Source organism: Pundamilia nyererei, unplaced genomic scaffold (genome assembly GCF_000239375.1).
Source record: "Pundamilia nyererei isolate P.nyererei 1_Seehausen unplaced genomic scaffold, PunNye1.0 scaffold00395, whole genome shotgun sequence".
NCBI lineage: Eukaryota > Metazoa > Chordata > Actinopteri > Cichliformes > Cichlidae > Pundamilia > Pundamilia nyererei.
Window position 1 is genome coordinate 128,909 of NW_005187796.1, and position 21,293 is coordinate 150,201.

A 21,293-nucleotide genomic window follows, 5' to 3' on the forward strand; every position below is an offset into this window, starting at 1 on the left:
ATATATATTTATAATTTTAATAAATGACAAATGAAAAAGGCATGAATTTTCTTTTTTTGTATTGAAAAAATATCGAACCGTGACACCAAAGTATCAAACCGAACCTTGAATTTTGTGTATCGTTGCACCTCTAGTTAAAGTATGTCCTATTATAGGCCAAACTCGAAACTTCCGTTTTTATCAAAAATTTTAGAGAAAGCAGTCTGTCTTCAAATACAGGCTTACTTAGTTGCAAATAATATTACTGACAAATACCAGTCTGACTTTAAGCCACACCATAGCACTGAAATGGCCCTTCTAAGAGTCTATAATGATCTTCTTGTATTTGCTGACTCTAGTCGCCCTGCCGTTTTAGTTTTATTGGATCTGTCTTCACCCTTTCACATGGTTGATCATAATATACTCTTGAGGAGGCTAGAGCATGTTGTAGGCATCAAGGGTTCTGCCCTTAACTGGTTTAATTCTTACCTCACAGATAGATCCTTCTCTGTTGTGATGGGAGGATACTCTTCCTCTGTTGCCCCTCTCTGTTGTGGTGTGCCCCAGGGGTCTGTATTGGGCCCTCTATTATTCTCTTTGTGTATGCTACCCTTGGGCTCCATATTTGAAAAATACAATATTTCTTATCACTTTCACACTGATGACATTCAAATCTATCGTCAACTGACTGATGATTTGTCAGCATCATTGGTTTTTAAATGTGCTATATAAATAAAATTGTATTGTACTAACAACATGTTCCAATTAGGAAGATAACATTAGATTACTGTTCAGTAAAGATGTGAAAAGTACAACAGGTTTGTTTTGGGGTTGTTTTTTTTTTGTTTGTTTGTTTTTTTTTTTTTGTTTGATTGCATTTGGCCATAACTTTGGCTTGGATGAAAATCTGATCATGTTTTATCAGTGCTCAGTTCAAAAACAAACTTTATTGAAGCTGTAGTGCCTATCATCTCCCATCAAAAGCACTTCGAGTTGTAATTTGTAAGCAGATTTCTCTCTAGTTGCTCCCTACTATAGATCTGCCTTTAAATTCAGATATTTTAAAAAAAGAATATTAAAGATTTTAATGCCTTAGTCCATGCAAGAGGTCTGTGTTAAACAGCGGGGGAAATATTAATTTGATCCCCTGCTTGAATTTGTTAGCTGGCTCACTTAGAAACTGCATAAAAGTTCTGAAATGATTTACATGTAGATGAGTGAAATGAATATTTGATCTCAAAGTATAGTTTGACAGTAGTAAGATGTGTCTTTGTAGTTTGTCACCATGTTTGCACTGTTGTTTGGTCTTGCTCATGATGGTGGACAGATTTAAATTGAAGTAACTGGACAGGTTTGCTTGATACACATGAGTTGAATGAGATCAGGAGTAATTATTTGTCATCTCTGTGCCACACAGCCTATCTGTGGGATCCGGGTTTTATGGGATAGTCTATAACTTGAAAAATTGAATAGTTTTTTTTCCTGGTTTCTCCCCTGGGGCAGGGATAGCTCAGTAGGTAGAGTGGTGGCCCCATGATCGGAAGGTCGGGGGTTCGATTCCCCTGAACAGCTACCCTGAGGTACCCCTGAGCAAGGTACCGTCCCTACACACTGCTCCCCGGGCGCCCAATGGCTGCCCACTGCTTCACTGAGTGAATGGGTTAAATGCAGAGAGCGATTTTCCCCACGGGGACCAATAAAGTACACTTTCTTCTCCATTACATTGGAACTACCATAAAAATTAGCAACTGTTCATTTCTTTGTAAGTGAGCAAACTTGCTGGATCTTGTTGCAGCCTTAGCTGAGTATCAAAATAACTTGAAGCAAATGGGAAGCTCTGAGTGTCTTCCAAGGTTTTCACATGCTAAAATAATTTTCTTTTGAGACAAGCTTTTTCTTTTGAAAGTTTGTAAAAAGGCTTGAATGTTCTGTCTTTTTAGCCCTACGCCATCTCTCCAGAGGGTCCAACTCATCAGGAGTCCACCCTTCCTGCACCCAGTGTTGGCGAGGAGAAAGAAGTAGAAAGGTCTGCTCATAGATCATCGTTTTTCCCTTGTTCTTCGTGAGTCTTGTGTAGCGTAGATATTCATATTTTTCTCTGTTCAGGTTTCTGATGCCTCCCCCGCCACCTCCCTGCGTGGCTCCCGCCGCTGTTGCACGCAAAAGGCCAAGAGATGCCATGACTGATGATCCAGCGAGTCTGCCCAGCAGCACCGCGTCATTGGGTATGCTGTTCTTTATTTCCTAATACTCTGAGAGCCTGAGTACTCAGATATTTCTTCTGTGGTGTTGTCTGTTACATGAAATGGCATCTCCCCCCCGTGGAGCAATGGGGGAGGAGTGGAGACCTGTGTGAAACCTTCCGCTGGTGAAACTCACTAACATGCTCTTCTTGTATATGTTTTTTGTCTTTCCCTTGTTTTCTCTCTCAACATGTGTCCCTGGACCTGCCTGTTATGGATGTGTGATCTGCTGCCGTTTCATTTGATATCTTCCCTCCCCCTGGCTGTGGATCAAACGAACTCAAAAACCACCGCTAATATGGGGCTCCTCAATGGGTTTCCTTTTTGTTTTCTTCTCCTGCTTTGTCTACCCCCCTTCTCTTTTCTCTTTTTCTCTTGCTCATATCTCCCACCTTTCTTCTACTTCTCTCTCTCTCTCTCCATTTTTCTTTTTTTCCTTTATTGTGCTCTTGCAGGTGTTCAAGACGAGGTGTGCGAGAAGAAGCCTAAAGTGTTCAGTGATACATCAGGGTTAGTGCCCTACGGAGGGGATTCCTCCGATGAAGAGGAGGAGAGGAGCCGTAGCAGTAAGACAGATAACTCATAACCTCTGCCCCGTCCCATCCCCACTGTCCAGGACATTCATAGACCACATTCAGTAGATCAGCAAGTTTCACAAACTCAAACCGCATCAAAGGAAAAGTCCACCCTTGTATCATACACTGTTCTGGCATGTTACACCACATTTACTACAAAGACAAATATATTTGCTGACAACTGCCTTCGCACAAAGCAGGGGAGAGTCCTTTTTATTCTTCCGTTTTTCAGAACAGATGCATTTTTAATTTTAAGCTCTGTCAGGATCTTGGAGACAGTTCTTTGAAAGTTTGTGTACCCCTTTTACTATTGACATACCTTTTAGATCAGGTAGCCAACCTTCAAAGCCCATCGGTCTTCATACAGCATTCGTAACATGCTTTAAAAAAAGGACACATGTGGAAATAGAGGTTTTTTTGGGGGGGGAGTAAAGTAAGGGGGGGGGCGTATTCAAACTTTCTGCTGCCTGTGTAGAAAATGTAAATATAGAAGTCTAGATGCGAACTATTTCAGCGTAAGTGTGGATTTATGTTAAAATGTCACACCTCTTTGGGCTACATTTGTGGGTTTTTTATTTTCATTTTATTTTTTTATGAAATAGTGATCTGATTGCAAATTCAAACACATCATCATTAGCCACTTTATACAGTGTGTGGAAGTATTCTGGGTGGACTTTCCTTCTACATATGTGAATATAGTTGTATTATAATTTCAATTGGTTTTTTTCCCCCTTTCATTTTTTTCTCAAATGCATTTTTTTTTTTTTTTTTCGGTGGGAGCGCAAAGAAAAGACAGCTCCTTATTTCCCCCTTTGGACTTAAACACTCAAGTCTGCTGCAGTCACAGGTGGTTTAAATATTGTACAATTTAGTGAAACCTTTTCTTATCTTGGAAAATGGTGTATGCCTGTTCCCATGGAATACTATAATAAAAACATTTGAAAGCAGTGTGTTGTCTTTAGTGAGAAAGTTCAGTTTTTAATGGAGATTGGCGTTACAAACATTGGTTTTGTTCGATGTCACCGAGCACTTTGGTAAGTATTAAAGTCGATAATTGTTTTGTCCTTGTTGCCTGGGTTTTTATTTCTTCTTGATACTTCTGATGTCAGATGAATGTGTATTCAGGAGCTTCTATGCTGTTGTGTACAGTAAGCGCTCCCGGGTTGTCCAGGCTAAAGCAGGGGTGGACGTAATTTTGGAAGTGACAGTGGAAGGTGTGCAGATGTTGTTCCAGATTTACGTTAAAGAAAGACAGAGTCCCTCTGTCGTAGTCGAGTGCCACTCCAATCCGTACGGGGTTCACAGTGACCCTCAAGTCAGGACTCCAGCCGTTGTGCAGAAACTCGTATTTATGCCTAACAAAGGGAGAAGCATTATTATTGAGTGTGTCAAAAAGCAATTTTATTCATACTGTTGATGATTTTCCCGCTCTGTCAGCCATTAGGAAAGCAGATGCTGAATAATGAGCCAACAGCAGGATTTCAAATGGCTGCAGCTTAAAGAAAATGAAAAATGTGCTTGTTAAATTGTGCGTAGGCAGAATCAACAAGAAGATGTCCACAATGGGAGCCATATTCAGGGCTCGTGTGATATGCTGCTGCGAATGACTCGCTAAATGTGATAATTCATCTGTCCTGCTTTGTTCCAAGAAGAGTTGCCATAGAAACTATTATAAAGTAACAGATATTCAGCTGTGGGCTTTTCTCCCTTCAATGGGCTTAGTTTCACACAGAACGGATGCACTTTTTTTCTTTTTTGCTTAGGAAAGGGAAAATTTCTGAATGCTAAAAATAAAGTCTTGGCCCAGTTTCTGAGAACTGCAATAATAGGCCCTCAGAGGATCTGCATGTTAATTCTGCTATCAGATTGGTGGAAAAGTCTGCATCTATTAGATCTGTGGAGTCCTGTGAAAATGTCTGCTTCTTTTCAGGGAACAAGTATATTTAAGAAAAATGACTGAGCAGAAAACCAAAGCTACTACAGCACTTGTCTTGAAAACACGCAGACGCTGTTCAAACTGAGATGATTAAGATGAAATATATGGGGACTTTGTTACAGCAATCGGATACAAGTATTTTGCGGTTCAGCAGTTGTGCTTTTGTATATTTGCTAAACCGTTGTTCACAGGCATAGTTTACCTATAGGATCCCTGGTGTGCAGTTATTTTGGAGGAGTACTAATGTGTAAAGAGTACTGACAGGACATCACAGGGTGTTCAGCAGTGAAGCTGATGAAAGAACCCTGGCTGGTACTGACTGCTACCTGGATGGACTCAGGATGTGTCTCATACACCACGAGGTACTGTTGGCCCCAAGATACGAGTTCCTCTCTGTGTCCTCATAGGCAACTCCGATCCGGAACTCTGTCCCATCATCCACCTCAACTTCCCAGTAATGCCTTCCTCGCACTGGAATCAGATCCCCAAGGACAGCTACACATCTGTAAAGACACTGACATTTAAACATCTGCAAGTGTATAGAGTCATCTTTATAAGTCAAGGTTCCCATTATTCGCACCTGGTAAAGGTGTTGTCATCTAAGGCCATGGCACTTATGGGAAGTTCTTCATCTCCATAAAAGATTGTGAAGCCATCTTCAGAGATGGACAGGCAAGGATGGGCAGTGTCCTCCAGGAGATAGAAAAACGTACCTGCACAGGTAAATGAGTGTTTGATTGCAAAGACTCTGCCTGAATCCATGTATGTAGTAAGAAGGTATATTTATTTAAGCTACGGCTTAAACACAGGACATCAGATTGATTTATTCTAATCGTGCAACCTCTGTTTATACAAGGCTAACAATAAATAAACTTATATGCTCTTTCTAAGCGAAAGGAGTCTCAAACATGAGGGGGATGATCGACAAGTAGATGCTTAAAGTTACAGACAGACATAACTGTTCTGCTTTAAATGATAAGGTCCATACCGCCTATGAGTGAGCCAAAAACATAATGAAAACGCTGATCCCAATTGTTTCTCACCTGTCGTGGTGATAGTAATTGGTTCACTCCTGTCACTGGGCCCTCCGATGTTGACCGCTCTCACAGAGATGAGGTAACGTTGTCCTGGCTGCAGCTGGATCAGACACTGACAGGTGGGCACTGCTACAATAGACCTGGGGTTGTAATTGAGACATGAGGGTCACGCGTCTTCCTTTAAATATATAGTAAATGCAGAACACTGATCACTTTGCGAACTGTATTTTATTGTGTATGGTTTCCAAAACATAAATCACTGAAAGATCACCTTGAAATTCTGGTGGTTAAACAGAAACTTATATTTGTATATACTCATAATTGAACATTTTCTTTAATTTAAGTCTACCTTGAAAAAAAATTCATAATAAAAAGATAGTTTACTGCACAGATAAATGTTTAAAGTGTTCTCCAGAGCGACTGGATAAGAAATGAAAATGACCCTAAATGTGGGCACAGCATTCTAGCTGAGGCCAACAGCACTGCAAGGGCTGAAGCTAAGAATAGATTTTCTAGGACAGAGTGCATCTTGATTCAGCAGCTCTATATCCATGGGACCTCAAAAAAACAAAACTTCCCAGGCAAGCACTAATACCAGCTTGTTTATTTTGAAGCAAAAGCCTTATCAAAGGAAAAAGCCAGTGGAGCCTAATATCACGGAGTACTGCGTCTTTGAAGCTCTGCGTTTCCAGCCAAGCGCTTCTATTTTTACCGAGCTATTTTAACTTTAACTCTAGGCGTGGCCTTTTCAAAGTGACAGATTTCAAGGAGAGGGCACGGTTAAATTTTGAGCTTGCCAAATCGGTCTCGTTAATAACACCTCTTACTCGGTAATGCTACTCTCTGTGCCGTCTGCACCCATCTCCCTGAGCTCCACCGTGTAGGAGTCTACGGGGTTGGTGTTTCCTGACTCCCAGCGGATCAGAGCAGCCTCTGGACAGCTACTGCACTCCCTCTGCTTAATCACTGGAGGTGATGGCACTAGGAGAGAGAGGATTTAGACTTTTATTCCCACCAACACACCACTTTGGAGTGATTGCAAAGCTGAGGAAAGTGGCAGAACTATTATTATTTTAAACTGCCACAAGTTTAAGAACTCCTCACGTAGTTGGAGAGTGACATTTGTTACCCGTCATGTATAAGGCCTTCTCGCTGGCTGGGCTGATGCCTGTGGTATTGGTAGCCGTCACCCAGAGCTCGTACTGAGCATTGGGCAGCAAATCTGCAACAGTGCAGTGCGTCTCCTTCAACGTTACCTTGCTCACTTAAATAAAAAACAAAAAGATGAGCACACCTTTAGATCGCAATATTTTCAGGGAGATCAGTAGATACAAGTTGAGCAGCAGATGGTGACATTATCATGCAGTGCACATCTGCAGGGAGCGTCTCTGGTTTATACCCTGCGGTGTGAAGGTGCTGTCTGCTGGTGTATCCTCCAGCACCGGCCTGTAGTAAAGCTCGTAGTACTCCACTGTGTCATCAGAGAACAAGCTCCAGCACACGCGCAGGGATGTCTGAGTGGCAGAGTTGGGCATCTGGGGATTGATTACTGGGGCAGATGGAGCTGGGGGTTGTTTGATAGAGATTCACTGTAAATTCAGCACAGTTATCAAGAAGTCTTTTTAAAGTACAAAAATCTAAATGTTAAGACAGCTCTGTTCTGGTTGAAGCTCAACACTGACACCTCTGTGTGATTCCTATTATTAGGATTCTCATTTTCAGTGACGCAAGACACGGCGTGTTGCTAGATTTGTATTTTTCAAGTGACAGAGAAGGAGGCGGAAAGTGAACCAGAGGAGGCGATTTGTAGATTCAGACCTGGAACAACGTTGATCGAGTCCATCATGGTTTTGACATCCGACAGGTCAGCGAGCGGTGTGTTGAATTCAAGACATGTAGACAGCGTGAGGTCAACCTCGTCTTTGGCAAACTCCTCGATTCTAGTGTGGTACAGAACAAAAAAAAAAGCCCTGATTTAAAAAAACGTGCAGTGCGTTATCAGGCTCATGTTCAAAATTTGACCATAAAATAAATACTTTACGTGCTTTTCATCAAGCATGCAAGCATGTTTTGTACAGTGGATGGAGTTTGTTCAGCAGAGTTGTGTCTGTGGGTTGTGCCCATGAATGAATATGAATGATTGAAGTCTGAAGAAACAAGACATATTGTCAGTTTAACAGCATTTGTCGCAAGTCAGCCAACACAACCATATTGAGATGCCGTCCCACAGCAGCGTGTGACCAAGCTGGTGACCAGCATGAGGAGGAGGTGCCAGGCTGTTGTGGCTGTGTGTGGATCTTCCACGTGCTACTCAGGGCCCTGTTTGTTAAATGAATAAATTGTTTCTTCAGACTTTAATCATCCAGTCCAATAAACTACGCCAAACAAGAGTCAGTAGCAGAATAAGCTGACTGGTATTGGAAGAGGAAATTTGACAAGTGTTTCACGGGCGCGACCCACATACTCAACTCTGCTGCTCAGCCCACAAATGCATTTTCCCTAATAAATGTGGCTACATTTAAGGTGAAATAAACAGGCTTTCCAACGTATAGGTCTATTGGCAGGAAGCAACCTTACAAAAATAAATAAATAAATAAATAAAATTATTGACCAAATACAAATTTCTTTACTTTTTGTGCTAGGTTCAAGGTTCTTTTTTTGTTTTTATTTGCTAAGTTCAGTAAGTGGACCTTCAACTGGGATTTTAAAATATATCAAGTTAAATAAAACTAAAGTCTGAAACTAAAGGGAAGACAAATCTCACATGTTATTGATGCTCGATCTCTTAATATCACACCTGCAGTGTCACACTGTGCAGACTCACTGTGCAGCCTCATGCTTACCTTTTAATTGTGGGCATAACTGTCTGTCAATAAAATCCAAAGAAATAATTTCAATAGCAAAATAAATAAATGAATAAATGCTAATCAATGCTTCATATCCACAATTGCATTAGCTGGCCATGTTTTATTTATTTATTTATTTTTGGGGCCATCTGCAAATATGATCCAGTGGAGTCATTTATCACCTTCAAAAGAAGCCTCTTGTCCTGGCTGCGGTAGACCTCCTGCGCTGTCTCGATGAGCTCCTTGGAGGCATCGAGTGCCTGACCACAGGCCAGCAGCTGACCGTACAGGGCTTCCAGCTTACTCTTCTTCTCCTCCTCCAACCTTGCCGCGCTCTCATCCTGTCGCTGAGACAGTGTCTGCAGCACGTCATTGTAGTGCTGCTCCAAGTGCTGCTCTTGGCGGCCAAAATTCTCCTGTACGTGCAATAATATGAGAGAGTTAGAGTGTAACACATTTGTTTTACAGGAAAGAACAAATTAAAAAAACAACAATTTGATGTAATAAAATGGGCTTGTGATGACTTTATTACTGTCTATGAGTAAAAAAAAGGAAAAAAGCATCTCTGCATATGCATATGATAATAAAACAGTAAAGTTATGTCAAAACAAAGGAGATCAGACTAGACGTTTGAGTAGTACCTCCACTGTAAGGAAGATCTCTTCCAGATGACCAGCAAAGCTCTCCATCTCTGCAACCTTCTCTTGCAGCTGATCGCGAATCAAGATGATCTCCCCCTGAAAGCAGTCATAACGCAAGCTTGAGCTCTTTTCACATTTAATTCAAACCTGCAACACAGACTACAATGAGGGGTAACAGTTAAGAGTTTATGTTGCTGTTTACTATGAGTGTATCTTAATCAGATGTTTCCCCTCACTCAGCTATTCATTTTACTCTTCTGTATTGTGTTGGCATTCTCTCAGAGAAGTGATTAAATGCAATGAGACGACTGTGGCTGAACAGAGGTGGTTAGTTAGTGTCCTCACCTCAGTTTCTCCCTCCTTAAAAGCATCCTCCTCACCATCACTTCCATCTTCTGCTGCAGTGGGAGATGGAGGTGAGCCTACATTGTAGGTCTCCATAGCAGTAGACTCTCTGCTTAACTCCTGGAGCTCGGCTTCCTCTGCAATTACACCCAGCCCGCCTCCTCTGATCTCATACAAGTCCATGATGACAAGGACTCAGGCGAGGACTGAGGCTTAAGTATCTGTTAGTGTCCTGAAACTACATCGGAGGAGAATTTAACAAAGCAGAACTGCTATAGTGAGCAAGCAGCTGATAACAAATTTACCTGAGAATTTAAGGGAGCCGTTTGGTTCTTAGACAGCCTTTTCAGGCCAGCAGCAGTATCCGGCAGGACAGCAGTGACAGAAATAGATGGGACTGTGTTTGCTCACATTTCACAGGCATGCCAAACATCTACACAGGAAGTTCGTTATTAATGAAATAGATTCATTAAACGTGGTCGAAAGTCTGCAGAGGTCTGAGATATGCTGACATTGTAAAGGAACAACAACTAAAAGTTAAATGCTTTAATTTTTAGGATTTGGAAATCCCCGAACATGTGATTTAAAGGTCAAAGTTAAAGGCAGTACCAGAGGCTTATGGTGCATTCAAGGTTCCTCGTAAACTTTAGTTTAAGACATATCAAACGCATTGGATTAGAAATTTCTGTAATGGGACCCGCCTGCTCTTAGTGACCCAGTCTAGGTTTTTCGTGGTTACCATTCTTTGTCAAAACAGCGTATTCTTTAAAAGGTAGATATCTGTGTTAGTAAAACCGTTAGCTCATATTGACCGATAACTTCCGGGGCTGGTGAAGGCAACTGACGTCACACAAATGGCGGACGTTGTAAACAGAGCCAGCAGCTTCTCGGCCAGGGTGAAATATCTCTTTTTAAGATGAACAGCATAGAGTGTGAGCGGCTAGACAGTCTGGAGGGGTGGGTGGCCGTTAAAAGCAACATATTTGAGGAAGATGAGGCCTTTAAACTGGGCTTCATCGTACAGTGGAACGTCATCGAGTGTAAGTTCGCCGTCACCTGCCATAACCGGACGTTACAGCGGCAGAAGCGCAAATCCGAGCCTGCCGCCGACGACCCTCAGATGAGCTGGGCAGGACTCTTCTCCGTCAGCGATCTGAAGCACGTCCACCAGCAGTTCACCTGCGTGGCCGACGTCCTGGGAGGCTGCTTCCCGGATTTGACGGAGTTTGAAGAGGGCAACATTTGGGACTTGCTCTTCCTGAATAGGAGATCAGGTCCAGACAATGACGAGGAGAGGGACTATGACACCCCGTGTAGGAAACTCGAGAAGTATTTCAGCACCGCTATTGACCTCTGCGGACGGAAGATCGTTCTCGACACCTTGTTCGCACAGGATGACCGAGATGTCGAGGAGTACTTTGAGAATTTACAGGAGTTCAAAAAGAAAAGCTTGCAGGAGGAGATGTCAAGGGCCAAGGGTCACCTGAGACAGGTAAGGCGTAGAGGTGGGCGGATCGATCTAATATCGATACCAACGCGATAGGACTGAGACTCTATTTTTGTTCCCCTAAGTGCAGTATGCCCACTGGATTTTGTTAAAGAAATGTGTTTTAGAGGCAGGCACATTTACATTCCAGGTCTCCAGAAAATCAGTTTCCAAACACCTTGTGTTAATTAATTAATGTGGAAAGTAAAAATCACAGTGATTTAGTGGTCATTAAAATGTGTTCAGAATGTGTAAATTAATGATGAATCAATCAGTAATCATGGCACACTGCTCTCCCCTTTGTAATCTACATTTTATAGGGCAAAAGTTTTGGCATCGGTATCAGCAACACTGGCCCTGTATCTGTTTGGTGCCCCATCTATGATAGAAGTCTTACAACACCTTAGAAACATGAGTCCCTGAAGTCTGAAGTCTGAGAAAGACCGCATGCTCTCTAATCCCAAGAAGTTTAAAGGTCTAGTCTGCCATATTAGCACCTCTAAGTGGTGGTGTGAGCCTTAATCAGGTCTACCATGACACAGCAAACCACAGCTGCTGTTCCAGCCAAGGCTCTAGATGTTGCAACACCACCAGCACTGGTCTTTGTTTGCTGCTTTAACCTGCAATCTGACCCTTTAGCTCTGTTTAGTTTGTTTCACATGCAAATGGAAGTAAAAGCAGTCAAATGACAGCCAATAGACCAATGAAAAATTTGAAGAGCATAATACGTCAGCTTGACATCAAAACAGAAATCTAGTTCCATTCGAGATCCACTGGAGATCGCTGGAATGCATGCCTCCAAGCTTATCATGTCCTTTTATCAAAATAATGTGGTCTGAGTTATGGTAGCTGAGTTTTTACATGCCCACACTGTACCTGTTTCCACAGACATCATGATGTAGCTCGCTGAGCTGAAAATGTGCTTGTTGTGCTGGTTTGTTTCCTTACACAGATGTAAGGTTCTGATCAAGAATTGGTCACAGAAACAACGAGCAAGTGGACCTGTAAGAAAAACTGTTGATGGCACCGCTACGAGTAGAATAAATGTATCAGAATCTGTACTCGGTGCCGGTATTATGTCTACATAAACCACTGTTACGGTTCTGCTGTAAATGATACCTTTATGACATCTTATCCAGCTTTTGCTTATGCTGTCTCAGATGCAGGTTTGTGGTGCTGCGTTGATTGTTTTTAATGGCTAAAGCAAACATTGTTCCCTTTGTATGCTGGAAGATGTCAGGGCATAGATAACACTTGATTTTCCAACTATTTACATATTTTGAATCCAAGCGATTTAACATTTTCTTAACCAAGATCTCACTCTCCAAAAAAAAAAAAGTCTCAGTTCCAAATATTTCATCACTCTCACATAAAATGTTTTTTAATACCTGAATTTGTTTGACTTCAGCGGTCAACACCGCAGAACCAGGTCCAAGAATCCCCGTGGTGTTCAACCACTAACCTCATCTTGAAGTGTCTTCACAAGTCTACCTTCAGCCCACCCAAGTTGTATTCTGAAAGGCCTAGTTATCGACTCTTGTGTTAGCTGGCACGGATTGGATTGGTTCATTCTGAGTATGAAAAGTCATACAGAGCAAAACTAAGCTGTGTGCTCAGGGTAAACCCAGATCATGGTGTTTATGTTTTTTTTTTTGTCTCCACAGCTGCTACAAAGTCACAGCGGTGCTGACAGGATGGTCATGCTGCTCAGCATCTACGAGGAAGAAGACGAGGCCTACCAGGACCTGGCGACTGTCGCCACGACTTTCTTCCAGTACCTGCTTCAGCCTTTCAGGGACATGAGAGAGCTGGCCTGCCTTTACAAGATGGACATCCTTGTAAATACACACATTGTCAGAATGTTGTACACGATTATATGCAGGGGATGTACTTAGTGTTAATATCAGAAATTTAAGATTTTGATGAAAATAAAAAAAGGGAGGATTTTACAATACTGTGCAAAAGTCTTGAGCCACCCCCTCATTTCTTTATATTTTGCCTGGAAAATGTGAAATATTGCAGTGATTTATCAAAAACATATAAACATAGCTAAAATATACAGTATGTGAGGCAAAAACAGAGATTGACTTTTAAGCTTGTTAGAATTGTACAAAGTTTCTTCAACACAGCCTGAACAATCTCGTAATTTCTTTAAGTAGTCTTCAGGAATAGTTCTCCAGGCTTCTTTAAGGACATTCAAAACTTTTCTTTGGATGTTTGCTGCCTTTTGTTCTGTTGTCTGTCAAGCTGATCCCGCACTGCTTCAGTAAAGTTGAGGTCCAGGCTCTGGGGAGGCCAGTCTGTGACTGATGGTGTTTTATTATGTGTTTCTCTATCCAGGTATACTTTTACTGCACTCACAGTTTGTTTAGGATCATTGTTATGATGAGAAATGAAGGCGTTGCCAATTAGGTGCTTTCTTGATAACATGGACCAAAATGTGATGGTACTTTTCTGTGTTCATAATTCCAGCAGTTTTGACAACGCCCCTGAATGAAACGTAGCCCCAAACCACGATGGAGCCTCCACCGTGTTTTATAGATGGCTGTAAACACTCACTGACAGTGATTTGAACCAAAAATGTCAAATTTGGGTTCATCACTCCATAAGATCTGTTGTCAGTGATTTGTCAGTCTAGTTCTTATGTAGTTTGGCACACCTCAGCCGTTTCTCCCTGTTTCCCTTCCTTAAGAATCGCTTCTTTACTTCGTTGACCAGTAGATGGATCAACTAAAACATCACAAGGATCTCTCAGGTCCTGTGTCAGGACTTTGCTGGATGTATTCCTGTTTCTTAAAGACATGACTTCCACATACTGTTTACCTGCTGTAGACAGATTTTAGACCTGCCACTTCTTCTTTTGTCCTCCACGTACCCAGTCTTTTTAAGGACACACTGTACATGATGCTGAGCTGCTGCTAAGTCTTCAGCTAATAGCACAGTGAATAAAATGTTTTTTTACTAAGTTGTCTCTTCTGTGTAAACACTGTTCCATGCTTCAGTAATTCATGCGGCATTGTTAGGTGTCTTCTCTAAGTCTGACTCCTTGGAAGCACATAAAGAAATGAGAGTTGGCTCAAGACTTTTGCACAGCACTGACCGATACGTCCTTTAGTGATCACATAAAGGTCTCTTTCACTCTTAACTGGTTCATTTGTTATTGCTGAGCCACACACAGCACTCATGAATAGACTGACCTGTTGCATCACTATGTCCAGTGTGGTTCTCAAACTCTGTGATGTAGGTTAAAGAACATTATTTTTTAAAGGGAATTTTTAGCCTTTATTTTGATAGGACAGTAAGCCCTTGAGTAAAGACCGTTTTGCTTGCTGTGGTTGTCTGCAGAAGTCTTTGGAGTTTGAGGAACTGGGTCCTAAGAGAATTGCAGCTCTGGAAAAGGAGGCGGAGGAGTGGAGAAAAAAAGCAGAGGATGCAGTCGCCTCGATTCAGGACATCACTGTCACCTACTTTGCACAGACTTCAAAGGCTCTGGCTGGTATAAGTTGCTGTGTTTATATCTGCATGGATGTTTCGGTTAATTATGAAATGTGTAAATGATCAAAACCTCCAAAAAGATTGTCTTCAGAGGAAATGGTTTTAAAAGAAAAGCCTCCATGATTACGCTATGGGATTCATTTCACACTTGTAAGGAAAAAATTATAACCTTTATATATACACGACAGCTCCTTGTGCACATTTCCAGGTATGGTGAAACAGATGGAAGAGGATAAGTGTCGTTTTGGACCCGCTGCCTGGGCGTCAGCGGCTCCCAGGCTGGAAAAACTCCGTTTCCTATTGGCCAAAGAAACCCTGCAGCACATGAGAGCCACCGAGATGTGCCTCAGCCGCAAGAAAGACAGCATCAAGGAGAGGGTGCGTGTCCATTTTATCTTTCGTTCTTTCTTGTTTTCCATTAGTATCAGCTGCTTTTCCAGTGGTTCTGTAATTACTCAGCACATTCGGTAACATCTTACTAGAGTGTGGTGCAGTTGTAAGACTTTAGTTATCATTCATGTCTTTATTTCCGTGCCAAGGCCAACGCTGCTTTTGTAGTGGTTGTAAGTCAGTAGAGATGTGACACGGTGCCTACTCGCTCTCATGTATCATTCACTCGGTACTCCAGTCTGATGTGAGTCTGTGGCTGCTCTGTTCCTTTTGATCTATTTATAAAGCTTCTCTGAAAACATAGAGAATCCCCTCAATACACCCCCATCCCGATCACAAAAAAACCCCTCCATGCATGAATAAGTGAGTGTGTCTGGGTGCATATATGCATACTCAAAATGTGCCAGCTACACACAAATGTGTGACTGCACCGGGAGGATGTTTCTCATGTCAGGATCACGGCATTTTTCGGGATGGTATGGCACCGGATCACTTGCTGCTTCACGGGGGTCATGCTGTGCGTTTGAGCTCTTGAAAAGAGCAAGGAGAACAACCGCAACACCTTTACCTTCACACGGCTGCATTCCCATCCCATTAAGCTTTTTAAATAATTTTTTAAAAAGTCAGGTTTGAGGACGCTGGCGTCATCCGTCACTGTGAAATCAACCCGAGCCTTTACATCTGCAGCTGTGTGCGAGTGTTCATAACGAGATCAGCGAGCTACACCTACGCAAACTCTTGCGCTGGTGGCAACACAGCTCGGTGACTCTTTAGAGCGTGCCAGTATGCCTGCGGGTATCCCAGATGTTTGCGTGAGTGTACCGCTTCAGTCTCTGTGGCAGCTGTGTCATATTCCAGCAGTGTGTGTATTTGTGTTCGACATAATTAAGAGCATTTTAAGGCTGTATTTTGAATGCTTTGAATGCAAAAGCTCATGCATGGCACATGCTGCAGGTAGCTGCTGGTTTCAGCTCATTTCATCACAGCATGAAAGCTTGCAGAGATTAAACTGTTTTCAGACAGGCAGTTCATCACAAATGCTTAATTTTTTATGTCAGATTTATCTTGTGTGTGTGTGTGTGTGTGTGTGTGTGTGTGTGCCAGTAGCGTGGCTGAAAGCAAAGCCTATATTGATCATAATGTTCAAGGACAGGTAGCGAGCTGTCAAAAAGTAGCACTTGCCTCACAAAGTATTCACTGTATGCATACAAACGACTGTTTTTTGTTTTTTTTTCCTCCCCACAAACGACCGTTATGATCCTTTCAGCGGGGCTGATGTAACATTTTTCTGTCGTTGCCTTGCAGCTGGAGAACCTCTCTGTGAGAGCCCAAGGCCAGAGGGCCGATTTAAGGTCTGCGTTTGAGGACGGCCAGAAGCAGGACACTGTGGACCAGCTGGAACTGCAGTTCTACGAAACCCAGCTAGAACTCTACGACGCCAAGTTTGAAATCCTGAAAAATGAAGAGCAGCTCCTGGTGGCTCAGATAGACACCCTGAGACGACAGATTAAAGGTATCCTCACATTTACATAGCTGTGCTGTACAGCAGATTTATTTTGGGTATATATACACGTGTTTTGCAAAAGTCTTGAGCCTCCACGGTGACAGAGTTTCTTGTTTTTGAAGCAGTCTTGAGCAACCAGGCTTTCTGAAGGTCTTCCTTCTAGGACCTGGCGTCCACATATGTGGACATCACATTTTGAGTTGTCTAGACCAAAATACTGAATTTTGCTCTACAAGGGCCTGATATCCACTTACGAGGACATTATACTGCCACTGTACTATCGAAATTTTAAACAAATATATTCATATTAGGATGCAATTTTTCTCAGAAACAAAAAACAGGTCAAAAGAAATTTTTTTACATTCATCGGGTCCCAATATGCACAAATATCAAAGAGAAATTAAAAATGCATGCCATTGAAGAGTTCGGGTTAAAGGTTTTCTTTGGTTATCGGCTGTTTTTCACTCATTTTCAGTCTGGTCCTTGTACCCGAACATTTTCAGAACTTTTTTTGTTTGTTTCTTTGTTTGCCGGCTAAGCTACTTAATTTTCTGAATGAATAATTCAATAATAATGAATAATTCCATCTTTAAAAAGGCACCTGGTAAATGGTCTGATTCTTATATAGTGCTTGTCTACTCTCCCTGAGTGCTCAAACAGCTTTATACGGCATGCCTCATTGAACCTTTAACTGAGATTTAAAGGTCTTCCATGGATTTCAGATGGAAGTATACTAATAGGGCTGTTTGATATAACGATATAAAAACGTCTATTGTCTCATTTTACGCTGTCGTTTGTTTCGTGATGTAGCAAAATAAACTGTTTACAGCAATATTTTTTCATCGTTTTGATGGTCACTGTAGTGGCTAAATTAATTTCTTAAAGTTCTTTATTTCTCTTATATTTAATATAACCACACTACGGACAGACAAGCGCCTGGTTTTAAGCCTTTTGGTTAGCAACAACTACGGTAACAGCATCGCGTGTCCGCTTGTTTATGTTCCACATAAACCTTTCACAATAAAGCTCAAGATCCTGTTGAGACTTTTCAAAATAAACTGAATCACGTGAAAGAGTATGCAGAGTATTTACGGATGAGAATTAAAAAAGAGCCGCCAGGTGCTAATAAATAAACCTTAGACTCACACGTTAGAACAGGCTTTCCCCCACAGCATGCCGTGTTATAAATACTCACAAAGAAAACGGCGGCCTTTACAACTTATGTCTAAAAATGTATCGTTTCATGCATCGGTTAAAACACTCGACTCCAGGTACATGACGCGCAGCTGGAAACACTTTACGCAAGTCGAGCTGCCTGAGATTCACAGAATTGACAGAAAATGTTACATTTTTGTGATTTATATCGTTATCGGGACGATAGAATTCTTATATCGGGATATGAGATTTTGGTCATATCGCACAGCCCTATATACTAATGCTAATGACGGCTTTTTGTTTTAAAAGCTCTATATTAAATACTAGCTTTACCAGCTGTGCAATTTTCCTCCAACTTCCTGAAAATGTTGCAAACCTCTGGCACATTGGTATTTTTCCTTATTTCATTTGGTGAACTGGCCCTTAAAAAAGCGTGCCGCTTGTTTTTATGCATGAAGTGTTTATAATCGTCCTTGATTGTGTGTCTCTAATATTTCTCTCACCTGTTTGAGTCCAATATTCTAAACGCATCTTACGATATATCCCAACACTACAATTCCCACAGCGCTGATTCAGCACCCTTCAGACTCTGTGTCAGTTATGATTAAAATGACACATTACACAATGCCCCCCTCCCCGCTGCATTATAATGTGTTGGATTGTCAGGCAGTGTGTTGTGGAAAAGAGGTGCCTTCTGGGAAATGCTGTATTTTGTTCGTGTAAATGTTTCTCTAATTGTTCCTCGCGGGAGGGGGCATGTTTGCTTCCAAGGTGTTTGCGTGTGCATCTTGCTGTCTGTGTCTGTGGTGACTTTGGCTGTGGGCATATTTACCTTTACAGCTCTCAGGTGTAGTTTCCTAGCTAAGAAACAGCAGCGCGCCCTCTGTCATTTGTTATTCGTGAACATAAAGTTGGAGGACTGAGGAAGATATGATGTTCTGTAAATAAGGAGAAAGCTACTGCAATGCAAATACTGCAATTAGTGCAGTTGCTAAGGAGACCCAGAACGTTTCATAAGCAGCTGAGGAGATGCTTTTATAATTTAGCAGTAATTTTACCAACGTTAAGCCGCTTACTCTTAATCAGATGTAAGTTTGCTACCTAAACAGGAAGTAAACAGATTTCTTAACTTCACGTAAGCTGCATAACTACAGTTGGCACAAAAGTAACCTTGGCACTACCTGTGACAACTACCTGTGCTGCTCGTGAGCAGTGGGCATGACACTGGTTATTTAGGTTGTCTGATGGGATGCGACAGCTGACGTACAGCTGGAGAGGATGCCATATAAACAGAAGACATGTAGGAGTGACTGGGCTGCGTTTGTGTTTCAGAGCTGAAGGAGGAGGTGGTGTACTACGATGTGTGCGAGGATCCAGAGGAGTTGCAGAGCATGGTCCACACAGGTATTCATCAAGCAGACCCTCCAGCTGTCAGTCAGCTCAAAAGACGCCTACAGACCCTGGAAACCAAGAGGGGCAACATCTGTGCCCGCCGAGCTTACCTGCGTAACAAAAAGGTGTGTGCGAGTGCTGCTGACATGAAATCATTTCATATTCTGTGGTCCTTTCAAGCGTTTTGGGGGTTTTTTGTCCAAGGAAAAATGTATCGATCCTTCAAAGGCACATCTCCGCCTGCCTCGTGTGCCAAATGCTGGGTTTTTAAAATGTTTTTACTACATTGGTTTATTTTTAGCTGACATAGTAATTGAAGCACTTGGCATGTTTTCCTCTTTTGTTGGCTGCTTGCTTATTTGATTTAAAAAAAAAAAGTATTACTCAGAGCAAAAAAAATGGCAAAGGCAGCCTGGTTAAAGACTCTCGATAGTTAATTCCAGTAATTCACAGGGAGGGAATGCAGTTAAAAAAATAGGGGCATTGGAAAATTACAAATAACGGCCTCCAAATAAAATCCGGATGTGTTGCAGTTGCATTTTCTCAAAGTTTTTTAACCGTTTGCTCAGACAGTCGCTAATTTCTGACAGACTAAAATGTATTTTCGAGCGATTAAGTGATATGTTTTGTCTCTCTTTAGGATCAGTGCACAGATGCACATGAGCAGAAGCACCTGGTGGAAAAACAGAGCTCCATAGTCTTCAACCAGCATCACCAGGTCCACCTCGTAAGTCAGCCAGGTTGTTGGAGCCGCAAATGAAAGCCGCTGTTTCTCTCCTGTGCCTCTCAGTGTCTCCCTCTGTTGTCTGCAGAAACGAGAGAAGAAGAAGGAGGAGGAGCAGAGGAGGAAAGAGTGGGTGGACAAGGAGCGGGAGAAAACTCTGAGCCGATTACGATCCTTCAGAGAGGTCAGGCGCTCTCACTCGTTCTGCTCTGCCTTCGCCTGCAGCTCTCTCCGAGTTAATAAAACCCGGGGGGACGCTGCATCGTACCCTCTTAATGCAATAGTTCACCTCAAAAATAAAAGCTCAGTTATTAGCCACTCGACCCCTCGCGTCGGAGGAAGTCCTGATGACGGCGCGCTGTGGCTGTGGACGGGCTTGTTAGTAATGAGCTGTCTTACACCAGAGCTTCAAACTGTGCGTGGACGACTGCTCTTTGTTGGCTTCTAACTTCAGTGACCCAGTGATATTTTCAGTGTGACAGTCAGACTCTGTTTTAACTTTAAATATAAATATAACTAATGACATTTCCATCAGCTTCTCCTTTACAGTGTGCTGACTGCTAAAAAAGACTTAGACGCTACCTTAAACTAGCATGTTAGCGATGCCATTGTCAACACCTAATCAAGAATGGCATTAGTATTCAGCTGAAGCAACCTCAGTGCTGCTAGAATAGCTACGAGCCCAGGAAGAGAGCCCTGCATCAGTAATAATGACTGGGTAATGATGATGACTACATCATTTGGCGGCACAGTGGTGCAGTGGCTGGCATTGCGTCGCCTCACAGCGAGAAAAAGGCCGAGCGGGCGATTAAGGATTCAAACCTCCTGGGGTTATCCGTCTTCCTCCAGCAGTCCAAAGACATGCATGTTAGATTAACTGATGATTCTAAATCGGTAGATGCAGCGCTCATGTGCACAGGATGAATATGTATGAAAAAGAAGATGGGGGCTTGTAGTTTAAAGCACTTTGAGTGGTCAGAAACTACTAGAAATCATTCCATTGATTCATGTGACTGAATGAATGGTCCTGCTTTAAAACAAAACATTAACGCTCTCTTGGTATTTTTTTTAATGCCTCCATAGTGTAGTGGTTAACATATGTGCATGGTTAGCAAAAGGTTGCTGGCTCAATTCCAGGTGGAGACTCAAATCCCATTTGTGGTTGCGTCAGGGCGTCATGGCAACCAGATGTAACAATGATGTTGGATCTCGGTGGTCAAAGGTCACTACGAAACAAGTTTTTGGCCCCAGGAAATTCTCTCTCTGCAACACACGCAGAAAGTCCAACACTGTGATGTCGTTCCACCTGCACACAAATACACCCACAAGATTTCAGACGGCTGATTCTTGTGTTTAAAATCACTCCCTTGTGTCCTCTTGTTCATGAGCGTCTACATGCTCTGCTCACTGTTGACAGTATATCTGTATATTACATAGTGAGCAGGAAAATCAAACCAATTATTATGTATTTCAGTCGAAATTGGTCCTTTTTAAGCCAGAACTGAGAAGCCTTTGTGGTGAGACTATTTTGTTTAAACCAGGGGT

The 21,293-nt window shown here is 42.2% G+C and overlaps 3 protein-coding genes across 3 annotated transcripts in view; 2 read left to right on the top strand and 1 right to left on the bottom strand.

Moving 5' to 3' along the window:
• Positions 1-3,744, top strand: part of LOC102211478 (UPF0469 protein KIAA0907 homolog) — an 11,176-nt gene extending 7,432 nt beyond the window's left edge. The window contains exons 12-14 of the mRNA XM_013915913.1: positions 1,920-2,005; positions 2,086-2,204; positions 2,678-3,744. Coding sequence (XP_013771367.1) covers positions 1,920-2,005; positions 2,086-2,204; positions 2,678-2,808 — 336 coding nt within the window. The 3' untranslated portion in view covers positions 2,809-3,744. The remainder of the gene's footprint in view (positions 1-1,919; positions 2,006-2,085; positions 2,205-2,677) is intronic.
• Positions 3,745-3,749: 5 nt separating this feature from the next.
• fsd2 (fibronectin type III and SPRY domain containing 2) lies at positions 3,750-10,160 on the bottom strand. The gene is made up of 13 exons (XM_005753032.2): positions 9,908-10,160; positions 9,603-9,840; positions 9,258-9,353; positions 8,799-9,032; positions 8,614-8,636; positions 7,589-7,710; positions 7,170-7,334; positions 6,900-7,034; positions 6,598-6,751; positions 5,777-5,910; positions 5,314-5,446; positions 5,060-5,236; positions 3,750-4,152 (listed from the first exon to the last, which is right to left on the bottom strand). Exons 2-13 carry the CDS (start codon positions 9,783-9,785, stop codon positions 3,903-3,905), a joined length of 1,806 nt encoding a protein of 601 aa, XP_005753089.1. The 5' UTR covers positions 9,786-9,840; positions 9,908-10,160; the 3' UTR covers positions 3,750-3,902.
• A 58-nt stretch (positions 10,161-10,218) lies between these two features.
• Positions 10,219-21,293, top strand: part of whamm (WASP homolog associated with actin, golgi membranes and microtubules) — a 14,366-nt gene continuing 3,291 nt past the window's right edge. The window contains exons 1-8 of the mRNA XM_013915909.1: positions 10,219-11,094; positions 12,753-12,926; positions 14,434-14,584; positions 14,792-14,961; positions 16,279-16,486; positions 18,965-19,149; positions 19,665-19,751; positions 19,837-19,932. Of these exons, the coding sequence (XP_013771363.1) occupies positions 10,519-11,094; positions 12,753-12,926; positions 14,434-14,584; positions 14,792-14,961; positions 16,279-16,486; positions 18,965-19,149; positions 19,665-19,751; positions 19,837-19,932 (1,647 nt within the window). The 5' untranslated portion in view covers positions 10,219-10,518. The remainder of the gene's footprint in view (positions 11,095-12,752; positions 12,927-14,433; positions 14,585-14,791; positions 14,962-16,278; positions 16,487-18,964; positions 19,150-19,664; positions 19,752-19,836; positions 19,933-21,293) is intronic.

Bases quoted from the DNA above. Each gene is read 5' to 3' on its own strand.
- fsd2 (XM_005753032.2), bottom strand. From the start codon at position 9,785: ATGGACTTGTATGAGATCAGAGGAGGCGGGCTGGGTGTAATTGCAGAG. The intron at 7,711-8,613 runs GTAAGCATGAGG...GTACCACACTAG, and splicing joins GTTATGCCCACAATTAAAAG to AATCGAGGAGTTTGCCAAAG. The intron at 7,335-7,588 runs GTCTGAATCTAC...AACAACCCCCAG, and splicing joins CTCGATCAACGTTGTTCCAG to CTCCATCTGCCCCAGTAATC.